The sequence below is a fragment of the Chiloscyllium punctatum genome, chromosome 39 (assembly GCF_047496795.1).
Source record: "Chiloscyllium punctatum isolate Juve2018m chromosome 39, sChiPun1.3, whole genome shotgun sequence".
Taxonomy (NCBI): Eukaryota; Metazoa; Chordata; class Chondrichthyes; order Orectolobiformes; family Hemiscylliidae; genus Chiloscyllium; species Chiloscyllium punctatum.
Genome location: NC_092777.1, coordinates 21,138,128 through 21,160,952, shown reverse-complemented (window position 1 = coordinate 21,160,952; position 22,825 = coordinate 21,138,128). Strand labels below are relative to the sequence as shown.

At 39.8% G+C, this 22,825-nt stretch overlaps 1 protein-coding gene across 1 annotated transcript in view; it reads left to right on the top strand.

Annotated features, from left to right (window-relative positions):
* LOC140463861 (myosin-1B-like) overlaps positions 1-22,825 on the top strand; it is a 33,115-nt gene that overhangs the window by 2,868 nt on the left and 7,422 nt on the right. The window contains exons 3-30 of the mRNA XM_072558287.1: positions 458-673; positions 768-911; positions 1,010-1,166; positions 2,500-2,527; positions 2,636-2,750; positions 5,614-5,706; positions 5,870-5,933; positions 6,038-6,136; positions 6,276-6,379; positions 6,467-6,605; positions 8,905-9,023; positions 9,116-9,265; positions 10,527-10,697; positions 10,829-11,132; positions 11,212-11,279; positions 12,276-12,363; positions 12,535-12,652; positions 12,740-12,863; positions 12,952-13,088; positions 13,198-13,453; positions 15,951-16,193; positions 16,631-16,807; positions 16,909-17,054; positions 17,145-17,235; positions 17,328-17,717; positions 17,806-17,932; positions 18,036-18,154; positions 19,045-19,241. Of these exons, the coding sequence (XP_072414388.1) occupies positions 470-673; positions 768-911; positions 1,010-1,166; positions 2,500-2,527; positions 2,636-2,750; positions 5,614-5,706; positions 5,870-5,933; positions 6,038-6,136; positions 6,276-6,379; positions 6,467-6,605; positions 8,905-9,023; positions 9,116-9,265; positions 10,527-10,697; positions 10,829-11,132; positions 11,212-11,279; positions 12,276-12,363; positions 12,535-12,652; positions 12,740-12,863; positions 12,952-13,088; positions 13,198-13,453; positions 15,951-16,193; positions 16,631-16,807; positions 16,909-17,054; positions 17,145-17,235; positions 17,328-17,717; positions 17,806-17,932; positions 18,036-18,154; positions 19,045-19,241 (4,172 nt within the window). The 5' untranslated portion in view covers positions 458-469. The remainder of the gene's footprint in view (positions 1-457; positions 674-767; positions 912-1,009; positions 1,167-2,499; positions 2,528-2,635; positions 2,751-5,613; positions 5,707-5,869; positions 5,934-6,037; positions 6,137-6,275; positions 6,380-6,466; positions 6,606-8,904; positions 9,024-9,115; positions 9,266-10,526; positions 10,698-10,828; positions 11,133-11,211; positions 11,280-12,275; positions 12,364-12,534; positions 12,653-12,739; positions 12,864-12,951; positions 13,089-13,197; positions 13,454-15,950; positions 16,194-16,630; positions 16,808-16,908; positions 17,055-17,144; positions 17,236-17,327; positions 17,718-17,805; positions 17,933-18,035; positions 18,155-19,044; positions 19,242-22,825) is intronic.

The following is a 22,825-nucleotide window of genomic DNA, read 5'->3' as shown; positions in this document are numbered from 1 at the left end:
TCTGAGAGTTCTGACGAAGGGTCACTCGACCGAAACAATAACTGATTTCTCTCCACAGATGCACAGCTTTTCCAGCAATTGCTCTGTTAATAAGTGGGGGCCTGGGCTCTTAAATAAATCTGCTTCACCTCATGATCTCCTATCAGAGCCGTATTGACATGTCTTGTCTCACACATTTTACAGGCTGACTGACTCTGTTTCACTTTGGGATGGAACCCACTTTGCACCGCCAAATGACTGGTGTTAGAACTTATCTCACACAGCAGCGGGCAACAAAAGAATCATTAGGTTTTATTTGTCAGCACTTGGGTTGGGCGTGCAGAGATAACCCTGTTGACTTGAAGGTGTCTGGCTTTGTGATGGGATGCAGTGTAAAACGTACACACAGATGTACAGTTATCGTAGAATCATTTCATAAACTATCTTCCAATAATAATTTAAATTCTATTTTCTGCAGTGAACTGCAATCATGAGCTCAGACGCAGAGATGGCCGTTTTTGGGGAGGCAGCGATCTATCTTCGAAAGCCTGAGAAAGAACGGATTGAAGCCCAAAATCGACCCTTCGAAGCGAAGACTGCTTGCTTCTGTGTGGATCCGAAAGAGGAGTTCACTAAAGGCACCATCAAGAGCAGAGAAGGTGGTAAAGTGGTCGTTGAAACCATAAATAAGCAGGTGTGTGTTTCAGAAAAGTGTAGCTTTAGAAAACAAACTTTAACAATTATTTTGATTTAAGAACGTGACTAAAGATCTACTGGTCATTTTGCAGACTGTAACTGTGAAAGAAGATGAAGTCTTTCCAATGAACCCTCCGAAATTCGATAAAATCGAAGATATGGCCATGATGACTCATCTGAGTGAACCAGCTGTGCTGTTTAACCTCAAAGAGCGTTATGCAGCTTGGATGATCTATGTAAGCGAACCCATCTCCCTCAAACGTAACAGCAGAAATGTTATTTATTGTTCAGAATGTTGCAGAATTTCTAATACCCTTCGATTCTCTGAATTTAGACCTACTCTGGGCTGTTCTGTGTCACGGTGAACCCCTACAAGTGGTTGCCCGTGTACAATCCCGAAGTAGTGGTCGGTTACAGGGGCAAGAAGCGTCAAGAAGCTCCTCCCCACATCTTCTCCATCTCTGATAACGCCTATCAGTTCATGCAAACTGGTGAGTTGGAAACTTCATTATCAATGCCGCTATCAACTTTTCAAAAATAATACCAACAGCTAAAATTCATGTAAACAGCTAAGGAGCACTGTAACAAAAATTAAAATATACCAGAAGAAACTTACCATTCACCACTTGCATTAAGACAATAGGGTCTTGCGGTGCAACAATGATGATCCTACTTCTGGGGCCAAAAGGTCCAGGTTCAAGTCCCAGCTGCCTTGAAGGTATAATATTATATGTCTGAACAAGTTGATTAAAATAAATGAAAAGGCTTGGGGATAAGTGTCTGCACCTCACTGGAAATATTAGCATACCCTTCTAAGTGACTTAGAATCATACAGTCATAGAGATGTAGAGCACGGAGACAGATGCTTCAGTCCAACTCGTCCATGCCGACAGGATATCCCAATCCAATCTAGTCCCACCTGCCAGCACGCAGCCCATATCCCTCCAAACCCTTCCTATTCATACACCCATCCAGGTGCCTTTTAAATGTTACAATTGTACTAGCCTCCACCATTTCCTCTGGCAACTCACTCCATACATGTACCACCCTCTGTGTGAAAAAAGTTGCCCCTTAGGTCTCTTTTATATCTTTTCATAGCACTCTGTGGCTCAAAGGCCTAGTGTCTCTGCTGAGTGTCTCCTGAAATAATCTACCCTGGCTCCATTGTTTGGACTCCATTTTTATACCCCAATCTGTCATCCAAAGCTCCTACCTTTCACAAGACTAGTCTTTTAGTGACATTCATTCACTAGTCATAGGATAGCATGCAGTCAAGGCCCTGCTTTGCTATAGCTTCAGTCTGATAACTTCTTTTAACACTTATTTTCCTACTCCTATGGCTATTATCAGTGCAGCTGTGGCAATATAAAGGGATATACAGAGGGGATGTTTTCCACTGTAGGCATTTAGTGTCCATGGTGGCCTCATAATTCTATCTAAAAGCAATTTGCTTTTACTTCTTATCATATCTATGGCACTTAACTTTGGTTTCCATGGGACTGAAGCAATCTCTGCTTGCTTGTTCTGTTCTTTTGTTTCAGCTTCTTCTGCAATTTAAATTATTTAGTCATAGAACCCATTGTTCTCTTTTCATTGTTTGGCTCACGTACAAACACTTTCCTAATGTTACCTGCAGTTGTAAGGAATAACAGTGTCTTAGACTAGTGCAGAGGTAAAGCAAAATTTACATGCATATATCAATATTTTTAGGATTAGACTGTAGCAGCATTCCAAAAGCTACATGTTTCAATTATGCCCTATCCTAATAAGCAATGCAGTGGAGGACTGCAGAAATACTAATGGTGGTCTTTTTTCTGTTTCCAGACCGTGAAAATCAGTCCATTCTGATCACGTAAGATTGTTAAGCTTATGTACATGTTTAGCACCTGAACCTTACAGTACTTTTGATTTTGAAACGAAAGCTGTTAAATATTTTCACAGTTCTCTGTTCTGTCCTTAGTGGAGAATCCGGTGCTGGGAAGACTGTGAACACGAAACGTGTCATCCAGTACTTTGCCTCAGTTGCAGCAAGTAGTGATGCCAAGAAGAAGGAGCAAACTGCAGGTTCACTTAAAGTAAATCAACAAGTTCTAAATGAATGGTTAAACTGAAGAGAGCCCTAAATATTCAGTTATAAAATGTCAGCAAATCATTTGTTGATAATATAAATGTGACTTTTTGTAATAATTTGCTGGCACTGGAGCATTAGCAGCAGTTTAGCACTTCAGAAAATATATTTGGATGCAATTAAATCAAGGCCTTTGCTTCATATTTTAGATAAAATTACATTAAATTTACAGAATAGAAATGTTCTATTGGGTCTAATTAGCTACTGTCAGAGACTATTACCCAGAGAAGCAATTGTCAAAGGCTTGTGTATTCTTTTTGTTGCCATTTCATTAAATTCCTAGTTTGGGGAATGTAGAGCCAGGAGAGATAGTTTCAAGATATGGGGTTGATCATTTAGGGCTGAGATAAGAAGAAATGACTTTATTCAGAGAGTTGTGAATCGTTGGAATTCTCTATGCCAAATGATTATAGATGTGCTATTGTTTAATACATTTAAGGTTGAGACAGACAAGTAGTTACTCCCTCGAGATAGCAAGAAATGCAAGGACCAGAAATTGAGGGGGAGGAGGAGAAATTGGAGTTGAAGCCATGGATTAGCCAAGATTATACTAAGTGGTGAAAAGATTCACAATGTCTAATCCCACTCCTATCTCTTATCTTGCACTTTTCCTCAACTACCTATGTAATCAATTATTTAGCAACTCTATTCTTAGGTGTTGACTTGGAATCCACCACAACTTGCATTTAGTAATACTTTTATCATGACAAGACATTCTAGGGTGCTTCTCAGGAGCATGATAAAACAAAACATGATACTGAATACAAATAAAGATGTTAGATCAGGTGAGCAAATGCTTGGTCAATGAATTTAGGTTTTAAAGAATCATTTAAAGGAGAAAATTAAGTATGGAAGCAGAAAGATGCAAGTTGAGATTTGATGTTTATGATCTAGGCAAGTGAATGCATAGCCACCAGTTTTGGAGTAATTACAATCAGAGATCTGAAAAGCTCAAAATTAGATAAGCACAGGTATCTCAGAGTTTTGCTGGACCACAGGACATTAGAGAATTGACAGGAACAAAGCCATGAAGGAACTTGAACATATTGATGAGAATTTTAACATCAAGAGCTTTTTTAGGGAGGAATCAATGTAGGTTACTGAACACAGGTGAGAAAAATGAATGGAATTGAATAGGGCAGCAACATCTTGGTCAATGTGTGAATGGGCATATGAATTAGAAGTAGATCATTCAGCCTTTCAAGACTGCGCTGCCACTCAATAAGATCACGATTCATCTCTTTTTGTTTTGAATTCCACACTCCCATTTACCTCCTATTAAAAACTTTAATTTGTCGGCCTTACAGGAGTCTATCTGTATTCCATTACTTGCCTCTGTGCCTCCATAGACTCAGAAGCTTGAAAATCACAACTCTCTGATTGAAAAACTTGCACTCCATTTTTGTCCTAAAGTATGATCCTTCATTTTAAAACAGGATTGGACTCATGCACAAGAGGAAAACCCATTCCAAGTTTACCTAGTCAAAACAATTTAGGATCTTAAACATTTGAGTCAAATTACCTCTCACTCTTCTAAACTCCAGTGAAAGTAAGCCTAAACTGCCCAACCTGATCACTCCAAGTATCAATTGAATATACCTCCTCTGGAGTTTACAGACTACTTTTAAATCAGGAGACCAAAACTGCACATAGTATTATTCAAGATGTGGTCTCACTAATGCCCTGTATAACTGAAGCATACACGCTTATTTTTATGTTCAGTTCTTCTCATAATAAAGAACAGCATATCATTGACCTGTTTAATTACTTGCTGACCTCAAGCTTGAGAGAATGTCGGGGATGTACCAGGAGTGCACTGAAAGATTGAGCCCAGAGTTTAGAAAGGAAAGAATTAATATTTGAACAAAAGATGAGCTGAGACAGGGACAATGTTGATGAAGTTATGGAGGTGGAATCTGGTGGTGTTAATGATGGCGTCAAAATATGGTCAGAAGTTCACCTTAAGATCAAATATAATGACAAGGTCACAGTTGCCGGGGGAGAGAGAGATCTAATGCTGAATGTCAGATAAGTAGCTTGATAAATGAGCAAAAGTGGAGGGATCAAGACAGGCAGTGCCAAGGTAGAACTGGATGTCCTCAGTGTAAAGGTGACCATTAAAATGGTACATTTAAATGATATCAAGGGCCAACAGACAGATGAGAATAAGAAGGGAACCAAGGGTATATCCCAGCTGGGAAAATGCAGAGGTGTGTGTGTGTGTGTGTGTGTGAGACAAGACGTATTTGCAAGTGGTTCCTTAGCTGTAATTAGACACTTGAGAATGCCAATGCAATCTCACAGCTTTTTCAGTGAAAAGAACTCTTCTCTTCCCTGTTCCAAATCTCTTTCATCTCCAAGTGACTTCTTGCTGGACCCCTCAACTGAACTCAACTGCATATAAAAGCAAAGCATGCAGATGCAGGAAATCTGAAATAGAAAATGCTGAAGAAAGTCAGCAGATCTGGCAGCATCTGTGGAGAAGGGAATAGAGTTAATGTTTTGAGTCTGATATGACACTGCTTCAGAATGTATTTCAGAATGAAACATTAACTCTAATTTTCTCTCTTCACAGATTCTACCAGACTTGCTGAATTTCTCCAACATTTTCTCTCTTCTCTCTGAAATGTACTGTTTATTTCCATTGACTATCACAACTTTGAAACTTTTCCAACAAATCACACTGTAATTATATTGTTCTAACAAAATTCAGCTTTGATGTCATACTAGTTAAACATTATTGTGTTCATATTGTTTTCATCCAACAAATTAGTTGCTTCATTATTAACACTTATCAAATATACTTCTAGGGAACTCTGGAGGATCAAATCATCCAGGCTAACCCTCTGCTGGAAGCTTTTGGTAATGCCAAGACAGTGAGAAATGACAACTCGTCTCGCTTTGTAAGTGTTTGGGCAGCACCAGTATAACATATTAAAAGTCAATTTTAAATATGCTAAACAACATGAAATAAATTAAACAAAAACCTTAAAAGCACATTTAATACTCATTTTGTGAAACATCTCTCAAAGAGTTCAGCTATGTTTCTGAAATTCTATTTCAAAGGGTAAATTCATCAGAATTCACTTTGGAGCCACAGGAAAACTGGCCTCTGCTGATATTGAAACTTGTAAGTACTTATCAGTCTCATATGTACGAATAAAAGTTTGAAATGCTCCAATTAATTTATTAAGGAGGCAATATTCCTAATGAACTCTAATGTTCCAAATACAGATCTCCTGGAGAAATCCAGAGTTACATTCCAGTTAAAAGCTGAAAGAAGCTATCACATTTTCTATCAGGTTACATGCAACAAAAAGCCAGAACTTATTGGTAAGAGATCTGGAGATTAACCTAATTGAAATTTTCACTAATTGTTACTTTTTTTACTAGTAGATTTTAAGTTCATTTATTACTAAAATAAAAATATTTAAAATTCACCAATTAATGTGCGGCTGTTATTTGATTTCAGAAATGTTACTCATTACCACCAACCCCTACGACTTCCATTTTGTTAGCCAGGGGGAGATCACTGTTCCCAGTATCAATGATGATGAGGAACTGATGGCCACTGATGTAAGTTAATACTCTGTTTGTGAATTTCAAATTTCTATCCATTTTCAGAGTACTGTCATGTTACTGATTATTTTTGTTGGTTGCTAGGAAGCCATTGACATTTTGGGCTTTACAAGTGAAGAGAAAACAGGCATCTACAAACTTACCGGTGCAGTAATGCACTATGGCAACCTAAAGTTCAAGCAGAAACAACGAGAGGAACAAGCAGAGCCCGATGGCACTGAAGGTAACATGAAAGCAATTGAACATCATGAGCAATGTTATAAAGCATAATGATGTGTCTTGCATCTCAAAATATTAGCATGATACAGAATTGGAAATTAAATTTGCACAGGTATACGACTGAGGGATAGAATCTCATTAGTGCCTACCTTGACACATTCTTTTGCTGTTACATTGGTAATGGAACATAACCATATCTTTTGTTTGGAGAAGTAAACTTTCGTCAAATCTGTACTATTGGTGAATATTATTCCCATGTTTCCTTATCATTGAGACCACACTAAGGTGTTTTGAGCTACATGTAATGACAAGTTCTAATAAAGTAAGGGATCACAAATGTTTTATTGGCGCTGCATTATGTATGAAGAATTCATGAAGTGATATGCTACCATATTAATCACTTTACATGGCAGCGCAATATTCTGTGCTTTCTTGTGTAATGAGGCCATTTGGCTTAGCATTAATTTGTTGGATCATTGATACTGCCACCCTTGCTCTTTCCTCATGTCCCATTGAATGTATTCCCTTCAATTCTTTTGTCCAATTACTTTGAAAGTTATCACTGAATCTGCTTCAACAACTCACACAACCAGGGCTTTCCAGATCTTATAATTTGCCACATTAAAGAAGGCTCCTTCTATAGCCTCGTGGGTCTTGTGTGTTAAATATGCACATACAAGGAAACAACTTAATCAATACACAATGTTGCAATTTGTTTCAGTAATATTATTAATTCATCACATCCAATTGCTCCCAGTAACAATGATTGATATAGTCCCACGTATGCTTCACATATTTTATGCAGGTCAAGCTTGTGAATTACTAGTTCTATGACTGTGGTTTCTCTCATTTTGAGTAAAAACAAGGATGGAAATTTAATAAAGCACTATTTTACATCAGTAACATCCTAGTGATAACTCTGAAGTTGAATTTCCTTGGGGCTTGTCCTAATCCATCTCAATTGCTATTGTGCAAGTTCAGGAGTAGTCCTCATCTTTTAAGTTATAAAAGAAAATTAGGAGCTTTGTACGTGTTAGAAATCTTGATGTGTTTCACTGGTGCTTTATCAATTAAAATTTTACGTAAACCGTGTTGAGGAGCTCAGTCAAAGACGTAGGTTTTAAAAGTACAAGACAGTGCAATAATCCTTTCAAATGGCTGGTATAAGCATGATGGCTAGTTTCATTAATCTTACAGTATGACTGAACCACTTTTCTCCTTTTTAATTGCCGACAAAGCATCTTACCTGATGGGTCTCAATTCTGTTGATTTATTCAAAGCTTTGTGTTATCCACGAGTAAAGGTTGGCATCTTTAAAAGTCTTGAGAGAGATAGAGAAAATAGGCTTGACATAGAAACTCCAAACCAGAATTAGAAAATACCCAGAATTGAATGGAGATTCCAGAGGGGCGAGGTGAGGTGAGGTGAGGGGAGGGCATGAAATAATCTGCACACAACGATGAGAATTCTAACTCAATAATCTGACTAAACCAATAAAGTGACATGGATCCAAGAAGACACTTAGAAATAGAACAAAATAGTTACAGGAAAGGAAAACAGGGGAGATCCGACACAAATCAGGTATGACAAATTATGGCAGATAGAGAGACCCCAGTTCAATGATAGCTTGCTCAGATTAGTTTCTCAATTGGGTGGACCTCCTCTGTTTTGTTCTATTTAAGCTGAGATAATTGCTGCTAGGCAGGAATGCTCTCAATTAATTGTCAAGTAATGTCAATTGGTGTGGTGCTGGAAAGTTGGCTCTTTCCACCTAGAACTTAATTCAAGTGGTGGTGAGATCAGGACAGGGTATATACGCTAACTCCTGGTCTAATTTTATGTTACTTTCCCATGTTAATGCTGTCCACCTTTGGGACTGGAAGACTTTGCCAATTGGCTGCATTTCACTTTCTCTGATAGCTGCCAAAGCTGTCAAGTATTTCCAGTATTTTCTGTTTCCAAAGAACAGAAAAAGTGAAGTTTTGGAACAAATGCTCAAAATCAAAGTGCAGAAGATTTTCTGACCAAAGGTCAAATAGATAAAATACATAGAGATGAAATGAGTGGAAGAGAATTTATTTGTCGAGAGTGAACTTTTAAATCTGGAATGCATATTCCATGCAGCGATGTAAGAAAATGCAACAATATTTTTCAAAACGTTATTATATAATTGCAAGAAAGGGAAATATTTCCAAAGCTGTAAGTACAAGACAGTATAATAATCCTTTCAAATGGCTGGTACAAGCATGATGGTTGGTTTCATTCACCTTACAGTATGACTGAACCACTTTTCTCCTTGTTAGTTGCTGACAAAGCATCTTACCTGATGGGTCTCAATTCTGCTGATTTACTCAAATCTTTGTGTTATCCACGAGTAAAGGTCGGCAATGAATTTGTGACAAAAGGTCAGACCGTACAGCAGGTACTGTTTTCACTTCTGATGTCCTTCTGGTGAAATTGCTTCTTAGTGTTCTGATGTACATTCTGTCAATGATGTGTGCTTTGTCTCGATAGGTAAACAATGCTGTTGGTGCCCTTGCAAAATCAGTCTATGAGAAAATGTTCTTGTGGATGGTGATTCGTATTAATCAGCAATTGGACACAAAACAGCCCAGACAGTTTTTCATTGGTGTGCTGGACATTGCTGGTTTTGAAATCTTTGATGTAAGAGACATTACATTATTTTTGAGGAATATCTAAATTACATGTATTATGATGATGCTAGTTGGTATTTTCTGAATGACAAGTTAATACCTACTGTGTGCTCCAGCTGACAGAGTTAAATAGTTGGGATCAACTACATCTTGTGTTAAAGTAAAATCTTTTATTTTTGTGTGTTATACATTTCTATGCATACATTTCAAATGAAAACTATTTATGCAAACTTGCCTTAGTGTAATTGTACTCTCCTGCCACTAGTGACATTTCAATTGTTCCACTTGGAGTCAGGGAGTCAGTGGTTTCAGTTATGGTTCACTAGCAGCAGTCCCGCCTATGAACTAGAACATAGGTGTTCTAGCACAATTTTGGAGACTTGATAATCCAGGCTGACATTTCAGTACGAAGAGAACACTGTGCTCTTTTTCAGATCAGGCATTAAATGGTGGCCCTCTTTTGATCTCTTAGGTAGATGTAAAACTTTCCATTACTATCAAAGAACAGCAAAAGATTCTTTTTAGTTGCCTGATCCAATGACCAATGTGGATTGTCGGTCATTCCTGCTTGTGTGAGCAAGCACTTTACAAATGTGCTTGCCATGTTTCCTACATTAAAACAGTGGCTGCATTCAAAAACAGTTAATTATTTCTGATGTCACTTTAAAATACACTGAAGTCGTGTAAAGTACCATAAATATCAAATGGAAAGTGTTTATTTCTCTACATTGTGACATGTTCACATAGGTTGTTTTCATTTTAATAGTTCAATATGAACTTATAATATAACACATTAATAAGTTGTGCTGTACTATTTTTAACGAATTACCAATCAATTTTATAATCATCAAAAGGATTCAAGGTTAGAGGGCAAGGGATCATTTGACCTGATCTAAAAGTCTAATTTAGTCTACATTTTGTTGTTATTTTCATATACAAATAAATATATCATATTGTAAAGTTTTAAATTCACAATTATAGTGGGACTGATGTGTAAACCTCTCGCTCAATAACTGCAACAGTGGTGCTATAGCACCTCCACTGGTGTAGGGTGTAATTACAGGCTGCAAAATTTAAATAGGCAATTTTCAATATAAGTATGTACGTATGGATATGAAAAGGGAAAAAAAATGACAGGGATTTGTCACATTTTACAAAAATAATATGTTCTACGTCCATATAAGTGGTGCTTATATTCATTATGCTTTTTTAAAAACAAAGTGGACAATTCAGTGACTGATTATCTCTTTTAATTGTTCTATACTATGCAGTTTAACAGCTTTGAACAGTTATGTATCAACTTCACTAATGAGAAACTGCAGCAGTTCTTCAACCACCACATGTTTGTTCTGGAACAAGAAGAGTACAAAAAAGAAGGAATTGAATGGGAATTCATTGATTTTGGTATGGATCTGGCTGCTTGTATTGAGCTCATTGAAAAGGTGAGGACATTAAGATCGATAGAGGATTGATGCTAATAATGGACATATAATATGATTGTAGCTGCCATATGCTTATAATTGAATGGACATCTGATACACTTTATTCATTCTTCTTTTACTTCAATTCACAGCCCATGGGTATTTTCTCAATCCTGGAAGAGGAGTGCATGTTTCCCAAGGCTTCAGATCTCACTTTCAAAAATAAGCTATATGATCAGCACCTTGGAAAAAGCAAGAACTTCCAGAAACCCAAGCCTGCTAAGGGCAAGGCTGAAGCTCACTTCGCCTTAGTCCACTATGCTGGCACTGTTGACTATAACGTCACTGGTTGGCTGGAAAAGAACAAGGACCCACTGAATGAAACTGTTATTGGTCTATACCAGAAGTCTTCTCTGAAACTGTTGCAAACACTTTACGCTGGTCATTCTGCAGAAGGTATGATTTGATCTTCAATTTTGAGAATATTTTGTTCAAAAGTTTTCCATTACTAATTGCTGAAAATATTACCTTGCAGCTGAAGTTGGCAAGAAGGGAGGCAAAAAGAAGGGTTCATCTTTTCAGACTGTCTCAGCTTTGTTTAGGGTATGTTTCTTTTTAATATATTAGAACTGCATGATTTAGTCATGAAGTGATTACTTCCAAGAAGTATTCTCCCAGGGGAAATGGTGTTGGGGTACAATCTCAGACAAGTATTCCAGAAACTGAACCTATCACTTTAAAGACTGAAATTCAAGTTCTACTAATGATTGTGGAATTAAATTCAATTAATAAAGTCTAGAATTTAATGTTTTTCTCAGTAATGGTGACCATGCTTTCTGTAACAAATGTCTTTTCAAGATGCAAGCTTGTCATGCATATCTATGACTTTAGGTCCACTGTATTCTTAATTCAACTGCCCTCTGAAATAGCCTAGCAAGCTTCTTAAGTTAAGGACAATTAGGGATGAGTAACAAATGCTGGCTTGCTAGTGACACATGACATGTCAAATTAACAGTTGTGGCCACAAGGTCACAGTTCAAGAATAGGTCATTTAAAACTAAGAATAAATTTATTCACCTAGAGTCTGGTGAGTCTGTGGAGTTCTCTTAGGCCAGTTAAGGCCAAAGCATTCGATGTTTTCAGGAATGAGTTGGCTAAAGTCATTAGGGCTAAAGGATCTGAAAGCATGGGAAGAAAGTGGGAACTGGGCACTAACTTAGATGATTAGCCATGATTACATTGAATACAGGAGCGGGTTTGAAGGGCTGAGTGGTCTACACCTATTTCTATTTTCTATATAATAAAGAAAAAAATAGGTGTCCCATCAGGTACATGATGGCCCTTTTAATGGGTGAAATATATATGTGTTTTCAACATCTTGCTACTCTAATTGAGGAACTAGAATGGAGCGTCGTTCTTGGAAAACTGTTATAATTTTCCCAGGTTGATGGCAGTGTGTTGGAAACAAAAAAACAGCAAGTTAAGGTAGATTACATGCTGATTCAAATGCCCCCATACATTTCTACCAATAGAGCATAACGGTAAACATGGATTAATGGAAATGCCTCAAAAATAATGAAGATAAATTATCTTCTACAGGAAAACCTGAATAAACTGATGACTAACTTGAGGTCTACTCACCCACATTTTGTGCGCTGCATAATTCCAAATGAGACAAAGACTCCAGGTAGTTGAAATATGCTGTATTAGAACTCAAACAAATCTTGGAGCAGATTACAGAAATTACTTTTCTTTGATCTTTTCCTATTCACCTATAAATATCAATTACACATTGATTATTGGAATAAAAATGTAGCTAAAAGAAAAGTTATCACCACCATTCCTTCTATTTTTTTAGGCACTATGGATAATCACTTAGTAATGCACCAGCTCAGATGTAATGGTGTACTTGAAGGAATCAGAATCTGCAGAAAGGGATTTCCAAGTAGAATTCTGTATGGTGACTTTAAACAAAGGTAAGAAGTTGTGTAAATGCACAATGATTCGATGAAAATTAACATGGAGCTACACTTCTTAAAATTCTCAAACATTAAACATAACAGATACAGGATTCTGAATGCAAGTGCAATTCCTGAAGGACAGTTCATTGACAGCAAGAAAGCATCTGAAAAACTCTTGGGCTCCATCGATGTTGATCACACCCAGTATAAGTTTGGTCATACTAAGGTCAGTGACCGTTTTAAAAATGTGTCTAATACTTTACCATGTGATTAATAGACTTTGTCACCACCTGAAAACATTTGTTTCATTAAAGGTGTTTTTCAAAGCTGGTCTCCTTGGTCTTCTTGAAGAGATGAGAGATGACAAGTTAGCAGAACTCGTTACCCGCATACAAGCTGTTAGCCGTGGATTTCTCATGAGAGTTGAATTCATGAAAATGATGGAGAGAAGGTAAAGTTAATTTACATCTTTCTGGTATGTTTTGTATTAAGAGATGGAAAAGAAGTAAATCATGCATAGATATTGTTTATACAATTAACTTTGTCATTTTCATCTTCAGGGAATCTGTCTTTACCCTGCAGTACAACATCCGTGCATTCATGAATGTCAAGCACTGGCCATGGATGAAACTGTTCTTCAAGATCAAGCCTCTTCTAAAGAGCGCTGAATCTGAAAAGGAAATGGCGAATATGAAAGTGGAGTTTGAAAAGACTAAACAAGAACTAGCTAAATCTGAAGCAAGAAGAAAGGAATTGGAGGAGAAAATGGTGACACTGATACAGGAAAAAAATGACCTGGTTCTTCAAGTCCAGTCGGTATGCTTTCTGATTACATCAATTTTCATATATATCAAGTCTGAATTTCAGAAACCCCTCCCCCTTCCCCCCTAGGCCTGGTGGATAGGTGTTGAAAAGAGCAAATAATTGGGTGGATTGCCACTAGGCACCACCTTCCCACCACCTCAGCAATTAAGTGTGGGCAGGAAGATCCATGATCAACTGTCACCAATAAAGATACTTAAATGGTCAATGAATAACTGAATTTAACCCAGTAACTTGGGGCATGAATGAGGATTATTGGGTTGTCCGCTGAAATCAACACCCCCACCCTTGCGTCTGACTCCCTCTCTCTTCTCCCTCCATTGCCCACTCCATCATCTGCGTCCTGCCTTGGTAACAGTTTCTCACAATGGTTGTCAGCCTCTAATTGACAGGTGCTTCAAACAGGGCAAGGCCTCACTATCCCTGGACTTGAATCATGAAGAAGCCCACTGGATGACAAATTAACTGCCAGATTGCCACTTGTTCCTGGGTGCTTTTCCACTCATGGAAAAGCAGAAATCTCAGTCTTAAAGACTCCTCTACACCTCTACAAAATCCTGATCACAATTCTTGATAAAATAATTCAGTGCAGTCGTTGTTACTTCGATAATTCAACTTCTACTGAATTTAATAAATATTTAAACTTCCATAGTTTCTCAATGAAACTTTGCACTCCTCATGTAGGACAATAAATGCTTTCGTGTATTATTTTCACACACCTGAAGCATCAATGAATGAAGCCCTTTTACTGTTTAGTAAGGAGTTCAAGGGTAAGAGGGAGAAGGCAGGAGAATGGGGTTGAGAAACACATCAGCCAAATGGCAGAGCAGACTCATTGGGTTGAACGCCCCAATTTTGCAACTACGTCTTATGGTCTTACTCTACTCCAGCTTTCAGCGCTGAAACCAGCTTGTGACCTCTTCATTCCTGACCTTTTGGTATTTTGGAGGCCAACCATTGTTTTAAATTTGTATAGAAATATTGCCAGTTAATGCTAAATTATGCGCAATCCTGTGGTGCTAAATACATCAAAGATAACAGTATGAGTGCAATTTAATTCCAATATTCTTGTTGAAATGAAATTTATACCTCAGAATTGAAACTTTAATATCAGTGAAAAGAGGTCTTGATATATCTGTTACGATGAGCCAATAAAAAAGTGCTATAATACAATTAATTAAATTTGAAACCAAATAATATATATGCTCAAATATGATGGCATAATTCAGTTGATTTGAATCATTGTACTTGTTTCTAGCTCTCTCTTAGATTAGTAACATATTGGACAAAGTTTTTATAGCGTGTCAGAGGTGGGAACGAAGACAGGCACTTGAAATCTCACCACCACATGGCATGATGGATTCCTAAGAAGATTCTGACTTACTGTTGATTGTTGAAAAGTGGGTAGAATTTGCTAGCTTCCTGAAAATGGTCTCCCTGTAATCAAGCATACCAATGAGCAAACTGTCAACTTGCTGATGGGTCAATTATAATTCCTTAGAGGAGGCAAGAGACACAAAGGGTCTCAAAGCTGATCTATGAGACAAAGGTACACTCTTATGGACAGATGTTATTCAGAACACTATATTAAAAAGAGGAGATGTCAAGAATGACAGAACAGACAGTGTTTTCAGTGCTCGTTCAGAGTGTAATCAATGCAAGTTGGGTCAGTTGTGGCCAGTATGGTGGGAAATGAGTCATCATAGATCATGAGGGAGAGCAGTGAGTGCAGAAAAACCATGATAATGCTACTGGAGGCAGGCAAGGCCATTACTGGAATTAAGAACAAGCTTCTAAGAATTGTACATCAATCAGGAGGAACCCCAGCAGCAATAATGGCAGATTCTTGATCTCGAGGGTTATAGTGCTAAGCAATGAAGGCTGGGAGACAACAAAGATGTGTTTATAGGGTCTCTACATGGTGCATGAATAGTAAGCTTCCTAAGAATGCCAGTGTGTCAATATAACAGGAGTCCTATTGCAGGAAATAGAATGCTTTGCATGGAACATGGCCACTGCCTCTAAAATCCTGTATCAGTCAGTCACAGTGTAGTTCTTTCACAAGTGCCTGCTCTGCCCGGCCACTTATCTCCTTTTCTTCCACTGGAACACAGGAACAGGAACAGAAGGCCATTTGGACAATTGGTCCTACTCCATCATTAATTTGATCATGGTAGATTATTACTTCAACATCACTTGACTGCGCTATTATCTTGGTGTCATTAGTATCTATAAAATAAGTAATCAACCACAATAATGACCTCATTTCCATTCAATCTGAATTTGCCATATTCCTCTCTCACCCATTCTCTACCATACCAACCCTCTTTAGACCACTTTGAAATTACATCCAGTGTTGATATGTGGTCAGAAAATCTTATGTTAGCGCCCCACTAGAAATAAAAATCCAGCCCACTGTCCTAGGTTGCATTCCGCAAAATTTACATATCTCATGACCTTTGTTATTAAACATGCACATTTTATCTGTCAGGAAAGTGAAACATTGGCAGATGCTGAAGAAAAATGCGAGGGGCTCATTAAAAATAAAATTCAACTTGAAGCTAAACTTAAAGAAGCAAATGAAAGGCTAGAGGATGAAGAAGAAATAAATGCTGAGCTTACTGCCAAGAAAAGAAAATTGGAAGATGAGTGCTCAGAACTGAAAAAAGATATCGATGACTTGGAGCTTACTTTAGCCAAAGTTGAAAAGGAGAAACATGCTACAGAAAACAAGGTATGAATACATGTAGATTTAAAATTGTTTTGCATGTACTGAGTGTCTTTTTTTTTCAAATATATAGTGATCATATTGCCAATTTAGGGGGTCAGTTAACTCAGTTGATTGGACAGCCAGTTTGCAATACAAATGATGCTACCCGTATGGGTTCAGTTCCCAGACCGGCTGAGGTTACCATGAAGGACCCTTCTTCTCAACATCTCCCCTCACCTAGGATGTGGTGACACTTAGGTTAAAACATCACCAGTTGACTCTCTCTAATGAAAGAGCAGCCCTATGGTCTGGTAAGATTATGGTGACTTTACCTATTGTCAATTTTATAGAAAGGCAAAATGCAGATGTTTTTCTGAGCCATGTCAAAATAATTGATTCATCCAAGTGATGTTACAAATGGTAGATACCAGTAGAATTTATACACTCATTTTTGCAAACAGGTCAAGAACCTTACAGAGGAAATGGCCACCCTTGATGAAAGCATTGTCAAGTTAACAAAGGAAAAGAAAGCTCTACAGGAGGCCCACCAGCAGACACTGGATGACTTGCAAGCTGAGGAAGACAAAGTCAATACACTCACCAAGGCCAAGTCAAAGTTGGAACAGCAAGTTGATGATGTAAGTATCCATTGCAATAAAATATATAAATCTATCATAGGTCCTTTCTTTCCGCTCTCATTCTGAAAAGATGTGCTTGCTTTTACATTGTATGTTATCAGCTCGAAGGATCTCTGGAACAAGAGAAGAAGTTACGCATGGATCTTGAAAGGGCCAAGCGAAAACTGGAAGGTGATCTTAAATTGTCTCAAGAAACAATAATGGATCTGGAAAATGACAAACAGCAACTGGATGAGAAACTGAAGAAGTAAGAATAATTGATATTCTGGTTTTAAACAGCTAGAGTGTCATATTTTTATGTAGACAAGTTATTTACATTAATCTATTTGCATTGCAGAAAGGAATTTGAAATCAGTCAACTACTAAGTAAGATTGAGGATGAGCAGGTCCTTGGTGCTCAGCTGCAAAAGAAAATCAAAGAGCTTCAGGTGAGTCACAAGGTTTACAAAACTTTGAATAACTTATGTATCATGTAGGATCACATAAAGCACAGTTAAAGATATATATTTGTTTACTTTAGGCTCGTATTGAAGAGCTTGAAGAAGAAATTGAAGCTGAACGTGCCTCTCGTGCTAAGACTGAGAAGCAGAGAGCTGACCTTGCTCGGGAACTTGAAGAGATCAGTGAACGACTAGAAGAAGCTGGTGGTGCGACTGCAGCACAGATCGAAATGAACAAGAAACGTGAAGCGGAGTTTCAGAAGATGCGCCGCGATCTGGAAGAAGCAACCCTCCAGCATGAAGCCACAGCTGCTGCTCTTCGCAAGAAGCAGGCTGATAGTGTGGCTGAACTTGGGGAACAAATCGACAACCTGCAACGTGTGAAACAGAAGCTGGAGAAGGAAAAGAGTGAGCTGAAGATGGAGATTGATGACCTAGCAAGCAACATGGAATCTATATCTAAATCTAAGGTACGTTTCTGAAAAACTATGATTGTTGGATGAATGAAGAAGCTCTTTGGTTTAACATATGAAACTGACAGAGACTATTTCCTTAAAGGCTAACTTTGAGAAGCTCTGTCGTACCCTAGAGGACCAACTCAGTGAGACAAAGGCAAAGAACGATGAGAATGTACGTCTAGTTAATGATCTATCAGCCCAGAAAGCTCGTCTGCAAACTGAAAATGGTAATTGTTGGAATGAAGTCAGAATTTAGAGCATTTAAGCATAATACCATTTATCCTGCAATTTTAGAACTTGAGTTGCAGTCAATCCTTCACTTGTTCCTAGGTGAGTTTTCACGCCAAATGGAAGAAAAGGATTCTTTAGTTTCTCAACTGACAAGAGGAAAACAAGCATTCACTCAACAGATTGAAGAGCTAAAGAGACAACTGGAAGAAGAACTGAAGGTATTCAACTTGTAGGCAATCTGAGTATGATAAACAGGAAATAAAACGGGTGAACACATTGATAAGATGCCAAGTGTGTGTCCAAGTTTTGTGAAAAAAACTTCGGTCTCTGTCATTTCATTTGAGCATAAAACTTGATTAAAAATAGGGAAAAAAGTCATCATTCAGTGTACACTTTCTGTTTAAACTGATGCTTGCATTAGGGCTAGTAATAAATTGCACAGACTACAGCAAGCTAATATTTAACGCATGCATGCACACAATTTCAAGTTTGGTTTTTGGTAATTCTTAAATGTCAGTATATATTCCAGTACAGGTATGTAACCCTTTATCCAAACATCCAAAAATCGAAAAGTTCTGAAATCCGAAAGTTTTTTTGTGAATTTTTTTTCTCATTAACAAGGTTGTTTGGCAAGCAAGCAGTTAACCCAAGTTGACACCCACTTGATGTGTGTCACTCAGATGCGACATGGGGAGGCATGGCCAAGCTCCGACAGGCCTGGGGCTTCTCTGTGAATGCCCTCAAGTCGACACCCACTTGATGTGTGTCACTCAGAGGTGATGTGGGAGGGGGCGTGGTCAAGCACCAACAGGCCTGAGGTTTCTCTGTGAAGGCACCCATATCACATGCACTCGATGCGTGTCACTCAGATGTGACGAGGGGGACGGGTGCAGCCAAGCACGTTCTTCATTAGAAGTCTGCTTCTCCAGTAAGATTTTTAAAAATTTCACCATTAAACTGTCACATTCTGAAAACCGCAAAATTCCGATTTCCACAAAGCAGCTGGTCCCGAGCATTTCGGATAAAGGGATACGTACCTGTACTTGAAATACAAGATTATTTAAGATTTTCACTTGGTCATTTCCTTTCATTCATATTTTGTTTAAAGGCTAAGAATGCCTTGGCACATGCTCTACAATCTTCCCGCCATGATTGTGATTTGCTCCGTGAACAATATGAAGAGGAACAGGAGGCAAAGGCCGAGCTCCAGCGAGGCATGTCAAAGGCCAATAGTGAAGTTGCTCAGTGGAGAACAAAATACGAAACTGATGCAATCCAGCGTACAGAGGAACTGGAAGAGGCCAAGTGCGTACAGATTGCCATAATCTTTTACTTAGAGCTTACAAGGCAGACAGGCCGTGCTGTTGAGCTGTTCTGTAACAGTAATTTTATGCTCTGCACAAGATTCCTATCATCCTACTTTACCTATTCACATCAAAGTATCCTCTATTCCTTTCTCAAGAACAAAAAAGAAGTACAGCACACGAACAGGCCCTTCGGCCCTCCATGCCTATGCTGACCATCATGCCCTAATTAGACTAAAAAAACCTCTACCCTAATTTGGTCTGTGTCCCTGTATTCCTTCCCTTTTCATGTAACCATCTAGACGCCTCCTAAATGTCACCAATGTGTCTGCTTCCACCACCTCTTCTGGCAGTGATTTCCAGGCTCCTACCATTCTCTCTGTGAAAACCTTCCCTTGTACAGTTCCCTTAAACTTACCCCCTCTCACCTTGAACCTATGCCCCTTGTAATTAAAACTTCAACCCTGGAAAAAGTCTCTGACTATCCACTATGCCTCTCATAATTTTGTAGTCCTCTATCACTTCTCCTCTCAGCTGCCATCTTTCCAGTGAAAACAATCCTCGTCTTTTTAACCTTTCCTCATAGCCAATGCCCTCGAGATCAAGCAACATCCTGGTGATCTTTCTCTGCACTCTCTCCAAAGCTTCAATGTTCTTCTGGTAATGAGGTGACCAAAACTGCACACAATACTCCAAATGCAGCCTAACAAGGGTTTTATATAGATGTCAATTCTTGTACTCCATGTCCTGGCTGAAGAAGGCAAGCATGCGATATACCTTCTTGATTTCCTTGGCCACCTGTGTTGCCACTTCTAGGGAACCATGGACTGCACGCCCTGATCCATTTGTAAGTTCATGTTTCTAAGGGCTCTGTCATTTACAGTATAATTCACACCTAAATTTGATCCTTCAAAACACATCACCTCTCATTTGACTGGATTAACCTCCCCCTGCCATTTTTGCGCCCAAGTCGTCAATCTATATCTTATTCTATCCTTTCACAATCGTTGGCACTATCAGCAACTCCACCAATCTTGCATCATCTGCAAACTTACTAATCAGACCACCCACATTTTCCTCCAGATCATTTATCTATACTACAAACAACAGAGGACCTAAGACTTATCCCAGTGGAACACGACTGGTTATCAGTCTTTATTCTGAAAACACTGTTCCACCGCTACTCTGTCTTCTATAACCAAGCCAGTTTTGTATTCACCCAGCCAGCCCACCCTGAATCCCATGTGATTTTAATTTTTGTACCAATCTGCCATGTAAGACTTTATCAAATGCCTTACTAAACACCATATAAACTACATTCACAATCCTTCCCTCATCAATTACCTTTGTCACCTCTTCAAAACATTAAATCAGGTTGGTGAGATATGAGCTTCTCTGTACAAAACCATGCTTCCTGCCACTAACTAGTCCACTTTCTTCCAAATGTGCATATACCTTGTCCCACAGTATCTTGTTCAAGAGCTTCCCCACCACAGACATCAGGCTCACTGGTCTATAATTTCCTGCATTATCCCTGCTTCCTTTCTTAAAGAAGGGAACAACATTGGCTAATCTCCAGTCCTCTTGAACCTCGCCTGTGGTCAAAGAGGATGTGAAGATATCTGCCCCAAGCTTTAGGAAAGCCAACAGGGAGACAGATTGTGCAGAAGATTTAACACAATGCATGTTAATGCTGGCAATTTTAATACCCATTTAAAGTTTATAAGGTTACCAATGTCCATTCACCAATGGTCTGTGGCTGGGGGGACTGACTGCATCCCCGTGGTGTGGATGAACTGTTGGACCCTCACAGAGCTGAGGTAGCTGTGTAGTTCCTCCCTGGGGCCACTTCCCTGGTCTGGTGTTGTCAGGGTAAGAACAAGGTCAGCAGAGTTCAGTTCTGAGTCTGACAGAGGGACTGTCAGAGGATCGCAGCTACCAGTTGCCTGGAGCTGAGGTGCAGTGGGTACCCCCTGATTCTCACCAGGTTGGGACTAGGTTATACCAGTCCCCTTGGAGGGTCCGTCGTTGTGGATTGGAGGGTACTCCTCTCTATTTCCCCTGTGGAGCTCCGCCTCTTTTTCTGATGGTGGCCGTCCTTCTGCCCCTCTTCGCCATCATTGGAGCTGCTGGTGTCATCTTCATGTAGGTGCCTCTTTCTGCTTTGCTGTGAGGCTTTGGGGGCCTTCTCACCACCAGCCAAGCCACGTCTTGGTGCTTGTTGGAAAGTTCTGGCGATGAGGCATTCTGCCAAATGGCTTTGACAGTCTGCTCAGGGAACCGCTCGACAGGATCCGCCCTCTCCTTTTCCCGAAGGGTCTCAAGGACGCTACGTGCTGACCACTTCCTGATGGACTTGTGGTCAAAGGTGTTTTTCCTCATAAATTTCTCCACGAAGGACAGGTGATACGGAACGGTCCAACTACTCGGAGCGTTCCGCGGCAGCGAGGCCAGGCCCATCCTTCGCAACACCGGGGACAGGTAGAACCTCAGTACGTAGTGACACTTGGTGTTTGCGTACCGGGGATCCACGCACAGCTTGATGCAGCCACACACAAAGGTGGCCATCAGGGTGAGGGTGGCATTGGGCGTGTTTTTTCCCCCATTGCACCGGTCTTTGTACATAGAGTCTCTTCGGACCCGGTCCATCTTTGATCTCCAAATGAATTGGAAGATGGCCCAGGTGACTGCGGCGGCACAGGTCCTGGGGATAGGCCAGACCTGTGCCACATATAGCAATACTGAGAGTACCTCACACCTGATGACCAGGTTTTTTCCCGCGATGGAGAGCGACCGTTGCCCCCATCTGCCTAGTTTCTGTCTCATCTTCCTGATCCGCTCCTCCCAGGTCTTGGCGCACGCCCCAGCCCCCCCGAACCAAATACCCAGCACCTTCAGGTGGTCAGTCCTGACGGTGAAGGGGATAGAGGATTGGTCGGCCCAGTTCCCGAAGAGCATGGCCTCGCTCTTGCCTCGGTTTACCTTGGCCCCCGAGGCCCGTTTGAACTGGTCACAGATGCACACGAGTCTGTGCACGGACAGCGGATCAGAGCAGAAAACAGCGACGTCATCCATGTACAGGGAGGCCTTAACCTGCAGGCCCCCGCTGCCAGGAATAGTCACCCCTCTCAGGCTCGCATCCTTCCTGATGGATTCGGCAAATGGCTCTATGCAACACACAAACAAGGCGGGTGAGAGGGGGCATCCCTGCCTGACTCCAGATCTTACAGGGAAGCTATCTGATTCCCACCCATTGATTGAGACTGCACTGACAATGTTGGTGTAGAGCAGTCTGATCCAATTTCCGATTCCCTCCCCAAAGCCCATTTTGGAGAGGACATCCCTCATATATGTATGCGATATCCTGTCAAAGGCTTTCTCCTGGTCCAGGCTGATGAGGCAGGTGTCCACCCCCCTGTCCTGCACGTAGGCGATCGTATCCCTGAGGAGTGCGAGACTCTCAGAGATTTTCCTGCCCGGTACAGCACAGGTTTGATCCGGGTGGATCACCGATCCCAGAGCAGACCTGACCCGGTTGGCGATGACCTTTGACAAGATTTTGTAGTCTGCATTTAACAGTGAGAT